The sequence below is a fragment of the Lepisosteus oculatus genome, chromosome 8 (assembly GCF_040954835.1).
Source record: "Lepisosteus oculatus isolate fLepOcu1 chromosome 8, fLepOcu1.hap2, whole genome shotgun sequence".
Lineage (NCBI taxonomy): Eukaryota > Metazoa > Chordata > Actinopteri > Semionotiformes > Lepisosteidae > Lepisosteus > Lepisosteus oculatus.
Window position 1 is genome coordinate 7,687,895 of NC_090703.1, and position 11,015 is coordinate 7,698,909.

At 44.8% G+C, this 11,015-nt stretch overlaps 1 protein-coding gene across 1 annotated transcript in view; it reads right to left on the reverse strand.

Annotated features, from left to right (window-relative positions):
* The window catches only part of kcnh5b (potassium voltage-gated channel, subfamily H (eag-related), member 5b), a 105,440-nt gene extending 94,968 nt beyond the window's left edge, over positions 1–10,472 (reverse strand). Inside the window, exons 1-2 of the mRNA XM_006632330.3 lie at positions 10,386–10,472; positions 6,917–8,549 (exon numbers count right to left, since the gene is read on the reverse strand). Coding sequence (XP_006632393.1) covers positions 6,917–6,989 — 73 coding nt within the window. The 5' untranslated portion in view covers positions 6,990–8,549; positions 10,386–10,472. The remainder of the gene's footprint in view (positions 1–6,916; positions 8,550–10,385) is intronic.
* Positions 10,473–11,015: the final 543 nt, after the last annotated feature.

The following is an 11,015-nucleotide window of genomic DNA, read 5'->3' on the forward strand; positions in this document are numbered from 1 at the left end:
AGGATGTAATCGCTTGCTCTTCTGCAGTAAAAATGTTGTAAAAATCATTTACATGTACACCCATTAAGGAGCTCTTGTCAATGTCAGGCATGGCCACAGGGACAGACACATGAGCGCTGTGCCTGAAAGGGTTAACTGGCAGAGCAGTTAGTGAAGAGACAGGGAGTTAAGACTCAATTTATTGTTTCACAGACCTTAACCTCCCCTGATATGACTTCTGCATAGGGCTATGAGTAACCAAGGCAACTTAAAGAACTCAATACAAACAATATAAAAGCATTACAGCGTAATTTAAGAAGTAGTCATGACCTAAAACAAATACCAAAATCTAAAGAATATGATGAAGTTATATTTCTTTTATATTATTATTTTTTAGTTTGGGAGATCACACTTGGGAGATTAACGTGTTGGTAGAAAATATATTTGTTTTTCCAAAGCATTAACCAAAGAATACTGTATGACCTCCCACATTCACAATATAACTGGTTATACGTGATGACAATTCCCACACTACTGCACTGCAGGGGCTAGCAGGGTGAAGGGAAATAACAGTGAGCATCTTCACCAGGACTGGGGTCAGAGCTCATCGTATTTTTTGAGCATGGTATTCATCTCACCTGTCAGCAGTGATCAAAATGCCATTTCATGGTAGGCAGGGAGATGTCAACGACAGCTCCTAAATTAGTTAGGGAAGAAGGCTAGAACCTGAGATTGGAGTAAGGAGTCCAGCCAACTGGAGCACCTTACACAGCCAGTTACTGTTGTGGGAAAAATAGTGCCAGTGAACAGACTGTATGTCCAGGTTTGGTCATTAACATAGGCCAAGGACTACAGGAAATGAACTGCTGGAACTGTAATTTGAGATTTTAGTTAGAAACCATCATTTCATCTTGAATTAGTTAATTGAATGTCTACAGCTCCTTTCATCTTTAAGGACCCAAAGGAGTTTACACAGTTGTAATGACCCACTTCATCCACCTCAGAAATGCAGTCACCCTGGGTGACATGTGGCAGATGTTCACCATACAGCTGATCAAGTGGAGCAGTTGGAAATTGCTTCACCAGTTGGATTAAGAGGGAAGTTTAGGGAACCCAAAGAGGAATTTAGCTAGGATACTGGAGCACACCCCTTTCTCTTACAAATATTCAAACTTTATTGACCAGTACAGAACCTCAGTCTACCCTTTCATCTCAAGCGAGACCCTCTACACCACTGGTCCCCAGTTACCATACTGGGACACTGGATTTGAAATTGTGGTCCAGAGGGCAGGGCATGACCTACTGGTCCACCAACACCGCTTACAGCAGCAACTTGTTTCTCCTTGGGCACCCTCCTATCCCAGTACTGACCAGTCATGTAAAACTGATTTTGTATTCTTTATCTTTCAGGAATTTTGGATTAAGAAAGGCTCAGCTTCAGAAATAGTAGTAACAGTCGCCAAACTAAAACACAGCAATGACAAATCATGGAAAAATTAAATTCCTATTCCACACTTGGAATCATCACTACAATTGTTAACATCTCTGTCTGCTTTTTTCCAGTAGCGCTTCAATGCAATCTTCTGCAGTGCTAATGCATTTTTTAAATTGATCTTTTTTTGTGTTTTTAAACGAGCAAATAATATGGCGGAACCAGCTTCTTCGTGAGCGTTTTAATATCTATCAGAATCACAGGGGTAGCAGCCCAACAATGTCTGTAATCCTCTTTGTCTTGGCCAGGAGCAGCACTGAACATCTGGCCACTCCAGGTAGCACCATACCTTGTTTCAGTCATGCTCTGTTGAGCACTGATGTTGCAGTGTCAGCCTTTTATGCCACTTGTGCGGCACCATCTGCACCATCTAGTACAGAGCCCACCTGCAAACCCAGTACTTACGATCCACTAACTGAAGCCGTTACATCACAAGAACGGGAACAAGCAAAGGGGAGTCCAATCAGCCCGTCCAGCTCCTGTGGTAGTTAGTTAGTAGTTAATCGATCCAAGGTTCTAAGTCACATTCCCAGCTGATGAATACAAAGCCATGGACCTGTGCTGTGAGTTTCCAACAAGCACTCATCAGGCTCTCTGTCTGAACAGGTCACCGGCTTGTTCACAGGACTTCAAAGCCAATCACAGGCACACATGATAGTTGGGGTGTATACTTGTAAGGAGGACTCCCATCCATTCATTAATTCATTTCCTACCTGCTTTATCCAGTACAGGGTCACTGGGGAGCTGGAGCCTAATCCAGCAATAAAAGGGACAGAAGGCAGAATACAGGACTGCCAGTGAATCACTGATACCCCAATACATTTCTTAAATGCAGGGGACCCTCATTAGCTTACACATCGTTTTTTCAAAATGAGAATGAAACACTGGCCAAGTGATTGCAGATTGCAGACCTGCAAGGCTACTTTCCATAATGTCTGTTCCCTGAGACAGCAGCCTGGAGAGCAGACTGATTTTCTGTGGGGATATTTTGTACTCCTGAATCGCAGACCTTTTTTTAAACTTCCGTTAAGACGTCCGGAAATACGCTTCTTTAAAAAAAAATGGGGTGAAAACTGTATTAAACTGCCGGGAGGGGGGGTATGGGGGATGAATGGGTTCAAATATTTGAGTCTGAAAAGTATTTTCAAAAGGGAAAAAACGTTGTCTTTGTATTGTACACCAAGCAACGGAAACTGTAATGGAAACCGCAGTTGCTCCTGGAGGAGTCTAGGTCGCGGGCAGGCGGCGGCTTTGGGACCGAAGCTCGAAAACTGTGCGAGCAAGGTTCTCGAGCGCGCCGGCCCGTGGCCTAGGCGCGCGTGCTGCCACCGCTCCCACCAGAGACCCGCGGTCCTCCCTCACACAGCTATCAGAGAAGCGGCCGCTTGCGGGGACCGAGAAAATGAGATGCCAAGAAAAAGGATGCCAAGAGCTCGTTTCTAATCTACAGAAGAAAACGAGCTGTTTTCCAGATAACAACAAACTAAACAATATGTTGCTATATTAGTAAAAAAAAAAGACCGAATGTATATACCAGCACTGGAGTACTATAGGAATGATAATAATGTTGTATTGGAGTCCTAGAGGCTCGGCAAAAATAAAAACGTAATGTTTGCCCGCTGTGTGTATTTATTATATTATCTAAGGCGGCTGGAAGGTAATTCTCGCGTGCTCACGCGCTTGTCAAGATGTATCAGAAGACTTTTTCTCTAAGTATGCGTCTACTGTACTGTAAACTGCACAGAGCTTCTCTGGATCGGAAAAGGGTTTTGACACCCAGATTGCGCGCTCGCAGAATGCTACAGCAACTGATGGGAATAGTCTGACGCCTATTGGGGAGTTAGCCGGAATCTCAAACAATCTAGCAAACTCCCACGAAAAAAAGGGTAAATTCATAACTGTTAGTCGTGGTCTCTAGAAATTGATGAGGTTTCCATGAATGTCTGAACTGATGGCTGTCGATGAGGAGCCAACAAAAACACATCGGAGTTTATTCAAACAGTGACAAATGCGCCGTGGCTGGGGTTAATGTACAGCTAAACCAGCCTGCAGGGTAAAGCACGTGGGTCTAAAATACAAAACCACCTATCAAACCCACGATAGCGCGGCCCTGGAAAAGGGAATCGGATGAGCTCCTGTCTGTCTCCATCAGGCGAGAGTGGGTGAAGTTCTATAAATAACGCCGACCCGCGCGCGCGCCTTGTTCCTTTGAACTGGAGAGGAGAGGATAATTGCCGCGCGCTCTCCCGTCCTTCTCGCCATCACTAGAAGCGGGGCACGAGGTGTCGAAACGGTGGTCCAACTCTCTATCAAATCTGACCTCTAGCGGTTAACCAGTTGCATAGAGACTGTTTTTTTTTATTGCTGAATTGTCTTTCTCGTCTTCAGCAGGTAGGCTACAGCTCTGTCCGCCTATTAAAATAAACCAGCTGATTGCCGAATGAATGACACCCGCCCGACTCAGCCGCTCACTCGTCTCTCGCAGTCTCCTTGTACCTTTCAGAAAGGCATAGGATACTTTTGACAGGAGTAACATTTTAACGCGCTGAAAACACGCAGTGATGACTAATAACTGAAGAGTAAGTGTCCTTCTGTCTCGGGGAAGCAATACTATCTTTACTTTCTCACCACTAAAACGAGACTCGCATAGGGTACACCAGTAAAAAAAAAAGTACACATTGAATAATTCAGTTACATACACCTAGCAACTTTGCAGTATCCTACATTATTCCCCCGTGGAATTTACAATATATCAGCTATGCAAAGATCCTCGTGTTTCGCAGAGGTCAAAATCACAATCTACTTTGAAGTGTTTTCTGAATTTGAATAACGTCTCCATGCATGACACGACAGGGTGGAACTTGAGCATTTTGTTTCCCGTTCACCTACATAGATCACCTACATTTACGCAGCACCAACCGCAAATCGGCTCATTGCACACGTTCTGACCCCATTTGAGTCAACAACTACCTGCCGTCGGAATACGACTTCTAGTTGTCTAGTAGGGTTTCGTAATGTGCTTGTCATTTTAAAGATCTTTAATTTGGAACCCGCGGGGGAAAATGCTTTTGAAACGATTAAATTCAAAGAGCTTGGTATATGTGAAGTGCTTTTAAATACAATGAAAATGTTGAAGTCACTTTTCGGCATGTTAAACTCGGCGTTTAGAAATCTTTACCTTCTGCTCTGAAGCTGTAACAAACCACAGTGTTTAAATAAACAATCATGTACACAGGGTCCTGATAAACTCTTGTATAATGATATCTCTTAAATGAAATCTGGCACCGAGAGGCTGCGAGCATAACCGGCCGTGTATAGTGGTTTATGCTTCTAAATAACACACCGACGATACAGACAGAACACAAAGGAAAATCCGACATTTATAGCCGAAAATAATGTTATTTGAATTGTTAAGAAAACTTCTGTAATCTCCAGTTTTTTAAAAACAAAACAGCCGTCAGTTTGAAATCTGACTTTCTCCCCCAATGGTCAGTTAACGTCTTCAGAATTCCAGAAAAGGTATCTCAAAGACAATCTCTCGCGTCTTCTTCATTTTAAATGGCCAAACCGTGGAAAGCAGGTGAAATCCCCTTTAAGTCTACTGTCTCAGTGGTGGCCCACATAAAGACAGAAATTACAGGCATGAGCTAAGAGAATGCGACTTCAGAGTTTGTCCTCAGCTGTAACCCAGTTCCTCTGCTCTAAATTGCAAAAACAAATTCGTTTGAGTGGGTGCTTGCAGTTTTTTTTTTGCAGCATGTTTGAGGGGGCCTTTGAAATTGCAATTGACTTCAAACAACCCTGACACGGGCAATATTCTATAAAACCTTGAACAACTCCAACAAACCCAACGTTAATACGCGATAAAATCCAACGTTTTGAGAAGTCAAATGATGAGTGAACTCTTTGCGCAAACGCTGGGCAGCAGCCAGGTTTGCAGAACGAGCTTCAGGCGTTCCCGTTTCGTGTTGGAGCACAATACAGTACGCGCTAACTGATCTGTGGAGTTCGGTATTCTACAGAAGGAGGGGAAAAAACACATAATTCTGCTTTTGTTTGGCTTGTGCCCACTCGATGAAAGTTTTCCGTGTGTGGAAGTGGAAAGGGAGTCGTGTTAGAGGGTGACGTCGAGCTTTCTGCCACAGAAACGTGATATCGCCGGCGAGGAGAGTGCTTGTGCTGCTGTTTTTGTGCGGCGTCTTCCCCTGGAAGATCGCAAGCCGGTGAAGGCTGTAGTAATTCACATTGCATTCACTTGTGACAGACCGTTGGTTTTACCCAGGAGTATTCTCAACCGGTAATATAGATAATGTGCTTCTCATCTTGTAAAGAGAAATTAAAATTTTAATAGCAGATCCGAGACTCGCACTGTGTTTATACAGTAGCGCGAAATTGATGGCGAAATGATCATGGAAATATTTGAACATCATTAGCGACTTCGACCGAATCTCCGAAAGGTCCGTTAAAACAACACGAACCCACAAACCTCCAGTTCTTTTTGATTTTAGCAGAATTTCGATAACAGCAGACGAACATTTGTACGTCTTTCATCCACCACCAGCGCAAGTCTTCGTCTTACTGAGAAAGGTGACGTGTTACGTCAAAAAGAGTGCACATATTTTAAATAAAGTATGCGTTTTTTTAAAAAGAAATCGTTTTAATTACAGGTAGAATTCGTTTTAAGGTGTATTGGCCTCAGGAAAGAAACGTGTTTGCTTCAGTGATAAAAAGCCTGAAAATAGTAAATAGGTAAATAGAAAATATCACAACAAGTGGGACGAGCCAGAGATAGACAGTTTGTTGGGGGGGGGATATAAATTTCTCGCACAAGAATGCCTTTTAAGTAAATATGTTACACTAAGAAGTTGGACCACAGGTTGATCTCCAGCTTCCTGGTTTTTAGCACAACACCGCATTGGACCTGCCACAACACCTGCTGTCTGGATAGACTGGAACAAATGGCGCAGGGAAATCGGCAACTAATAAGTACCAAGTAATATATATGACATGTATCCTAAATATACCAGACCTTCAATTGTCGTGAGCAATTATAAAACCGCAGAAACAGTTCAAGGCGGCTGACAGCCCCTCCGGAAAGAGTCCGGGATCTGGCTAGAGTAAGCGCAGATCCAATGTACCCCCCGTGTTGTCCTACTTCTTTGTCAGAGGGCTAAGGAGCTCTTGGTGTAAATCCCGTACACGGCACACAATGCAGACGATGGGCTGTGAACTTTGTTAACACGCAGCGAAGTCCAAACACCGTGAGAAAGAGCGGCGCTGAATCGCCAGTATCGCCCATGAACGCATCCGTTACAATCCCAGACTTCCCCCGATCGATTCAGCCCGGCCTTTGACTAAACACCAGTCTACCACAAATACAAAATCCACAACACCCCCCCAAGTTTTTAAGCCGTTGTGTAAAGACAAGAGGGGAGGAATCCTTACCACTTGAGCGCCTGACAATATTTTCCAAAAAAGTGTTCTGCGGTGCCACCAGCCCTCTCTTTCCCCCGGGCATCCTGCGGTCGGGCAGCGTCGGTCAGGGTCGCAGGCTGGGCTGAAGCTGGCGGTGGTAGTGGAACAGTCGGGGTAGGTATCTGTCGGTGGGATGAAGTAGCTCATGGTAACGCGCTGCGCCGTGGCTGGTCGAGGCTCTCTGACAGTGCCACTGGCGCTCGCTGCTCTGTAAACTGCGGGCTCCCCGGCTGGGCGCGCCTGCGCACTCCCACTCGAGCGCTCCAGCCTGGAGGCGCCGGATTCTCCGGCGGCGGTAGAGGTGCCATGGAGATAGGGGTGCGCAGCTAGCGCCTTGATATTATGGGGGGCGGGGGATTGTCGCTTTCAGGCGAGGCAGAGAAAAATGGAAGAAAAGACCAACAGTGCTCCACCGTTGTTCAAAGGTTTCTGAAATACACACGTGTAGATGCGTTTCCTTTTTTTTGTTGGTACCCGACCGTAACATGGGTAGGTGTGTTTCCCCATGAGAAGCGCTGATTAAGACTGGAACTGCAATTAGGGAGAGGTCTATGGCAACAACGGACCTGTGGGGGTTACAGACAGGAGGAGCCGGTCCTAATTTATGAACACTTAGGATCGAGGCTGTTAATCTCCTGCAACGCTTGATTTCCTTCTTAATTACTTCAACATCTAAAGCAAACAGTAAAACCAGGCTGTCGACACTTCTGAAATCTGACGATAAAAAAAAATTGGACATCAAAATTAAGAATTCTCTAGGGAACCTGATCGTGGGAAAACAGAGGTATGTGAAATTAAAATGACGTCTGGTATAACGGTGTGTGTCTCATAGGAGCCGGGAGCAGCTCCGCCAGTCTCCCTGACTGACTGGGTCTTCGCACCGGTCTCGCCTCTCTGGGATTTATTTATATCTGGAACATCAGCTCCATCACTTCTGGAAAATCGTTGCTATGTCCGATCAAGCACATTGGTAAGTGTGGCGAACACGCGGACTTCTGACTTACTCAGACCTCCGTCCCTCGCTTGATTACTCACTTGACGGACTTTTTTTCCGTGCTTGTCTGTGAAAGAACAGGCTTACCGAAATTGTAAATACCAGGAGTGGTAGCCTAAACGTAAGCTTACACGCGTGAGGAGGACATGGGATTTTTGGGAAGGGCTTCTTTCTCTCAGAATTCCACCTGTGGGCAGTCACGTGAAATCAATCAGTTTGCACACAAAAAAAACAAACCACCACCCTCAGTTGCGGCTCTCAGCGTGTTATCATATGAGTAAGAGCCAATCGGGTTCTTGGTTCAGTCAGGAGTCTGGAGTCAACCCTAAGATCAGATGTTGTTCAATACTGTAAGGGGTAAGCGTTACAAAGGAACAAGTAATAGGTTTATTCCATGCTGAAAAAAAGAAGAAAGAGAACACAACGTTTCGGCCGTGGAGCCTTCTTCAGGTGTGAGCTGCTGAGTTTTTTGTCCTTCTCTGTAGTGCGAAACTGGTAGAGTTTAGAGTTGAGAGATCTAATGAGGTTAGTTATGAAGGGAAGATGGTGTGGAGCTGTCAGCCGTAGAAATTCCTTAGCCTCTTTGATGTTGTTGTCGGAAAGGATAATCTGTTTTTCGAGGGAGAAAATGGTAGAGAGCATTACAAACATGTAGTAACCCTTGAATTGGATCATACGTGTATTAGTGTAAGAGTGCTGTAGGGACAGTGGCACGGGAGTTAGCATTGCTGATTCACAGCGCTGGGTTCAATGCTTGGGATGCTGTCCGTGTGGAGTTCGCATGTTCTCCCATATTGACATGGGTTTTTTGCCGTGGGACAATTAGCCCTACTGTGACTGTTTGTCCGTGTTGGCCCCCCCGATGGACTCGCGTCCCGTCCTGGATGTATCCCTCCTCGTGCGCCCTGCTTGCCGGGACAGGCTCGGGTGCCCACCGTGACCACGTGCCTGCTCTGTTTCATCCTATCCCACCGTCACTAGGTAACCGATGCCTTGGTGGATCTGAGAAGTTGCTCCAATTGAATATCTGCATTTTGTTTCCAGTCCCTAGTTGTTATTGAGTCAAATGAGGGGTCAGATTGTGTATCTGAGGGCTCGCCTGGAACAAGAACCAACAGGTGTGTGTGGGTCTGCACGACCAGGACTGGGAAGCCCTGCTGTACTGGATATAAGGGTTGGGAAAGGGGTGGGTGGAGTGTTGCGTATTAATCAAATAACAACTCAGTACAAGTGCGCGATTCATTCAAATGTTACTATTTAAAAAAAAACAAAAAAAATGAAACTTGATAGGTTGGCATATGTGTTTGTGTAGTGCAGATATTTACAGTGAGGAAAGGTACACAATACTGGGATTTTTTTTTTACCATTCTTGGGATGAAGTGATCAAGACTGCCCCCCCCCCGAAATTCAACAAGTAGTGATTTAGACATCTGTCGAATGGTCCTATAGGACCCCAGAGGTAGATGCACGAAACTCTTCACAATTCCACATTCAAGTCGCTATATTTCGCAGTCCCGAAAGGACTGGATTTGCATTAAGAGATCAATTGGTTAACAGTGCTTAATTAAGAGCAGCTGTGACTAATTAGGCTTTGTCAGTGGCAGGTGTGAATTAAACAGCTATGCAGTAATTATCTTATCTACCCTATTGTTTTCTGATAACCTCAGCAAATAACATTAGTGGGTCGAAATAATCGCTGGTAAATACTGGCTCGTGTTGTTCGCTGGGAGGTTTAGAGGAAGGTGATCTGAAAGTTTATGTTACTTTTTTGTTCTGTTTTTACTTAAATTGTACTTTCATTACTTCATAAATATTATACATAACCTGGAATGTATCTACATAAGCTATAAAGTACGAAATCAAATATTTGCATTATATTAACAGATTTCCTGTGTGTGGGTGGGTCTGCTCTTATTTTTCTCCACGTGTTAATCTTTGCACAATTTGCTGTAAAGTCTGTTCGACGACAAGAATGATTCCGCTGTATAATATCACTAAACGGACTTTTGCTGGTTTACAAGCTAAAAAAAACGCGCTGTAAGATGTCCAAACTACAGTACTGCTTATGACTTCCAGCAGCTGCCCCGTTACGCTGATAAACCAGCTGATATTAAAGACAGCTCTCCACACACCCTCCAAATCAGCGGAACTACAGCTGCATGTACAAAACTATTTTTGAGACTGTTTTGTTTTTAGTGCACATTGAAATTTCTTTGGTGCACCGTGCTCATGAAACTATAGTGTCAGGACAAGGTGAATTGCAGTCTGATTCCCCCCCAGTTCCGTACATTATTTTATTTTATAAACGGTCCGTTTTCTTAGTGTTGAACTGAACCTGCTGTGCTATTCGTAGCTGTAGGTAGTAAGTAAATGATGTGATAAAAGTGCGAAACATGTTTGAAAAACCTATTTGAACGAAAAGGTGAAGTCTTTTTTTTACCTCACCCAAAAACAGCAGCAGATTTTTTTTTCTTTCAGTTGAACGCTCCGTGAAAGGCTTCTCACGCTGGTAAAAAAAAAAATGCAGTCATTTCAGAGGCGGGCGCGCAGACCTCAGTTTTCCGTGCGGTGCTATTAAAAACCCACCGGCTGAAACCACCATGCACCGAGGAAGCGGTTCAAGTTTCAAACTAACGGCTCCGCAAACATCTGGAGAAAAATAAAGACGCCCGGGCGCTAGATCTCTGAGCCGGGACGGATCCAGTCGATTCCCCGCAAAACGGGATTCTCGGCAGGCGTTCTGAATCCCCATCCTTAATAACAGCCCGTTACCCGTCCCCAGCGCGGTTTCGTCCCATTTGGAGGGTAAACCGAAGGTAAAAGGAAGCAGCGCCGGTGTCCTGGGATTTTCCTCCCCCAGCTCGGGTGCAGTTCCTGTGTTGGACATAAGGCACAGACCTACCATTGTTCCCAGCCCACTCTGCCTAATATGGAATTCGCTAGGAAACCCATGATTTCCTGACACTGTAGCGAAGCAGCGGAGAGCGATCGGGGGGTCAGAAACCAATCTCAGGGAACTGGGGGGGGAAAGGAGGAAAAAATAAAAAGATACAGCCGGCAAAATAACAAAGAAGC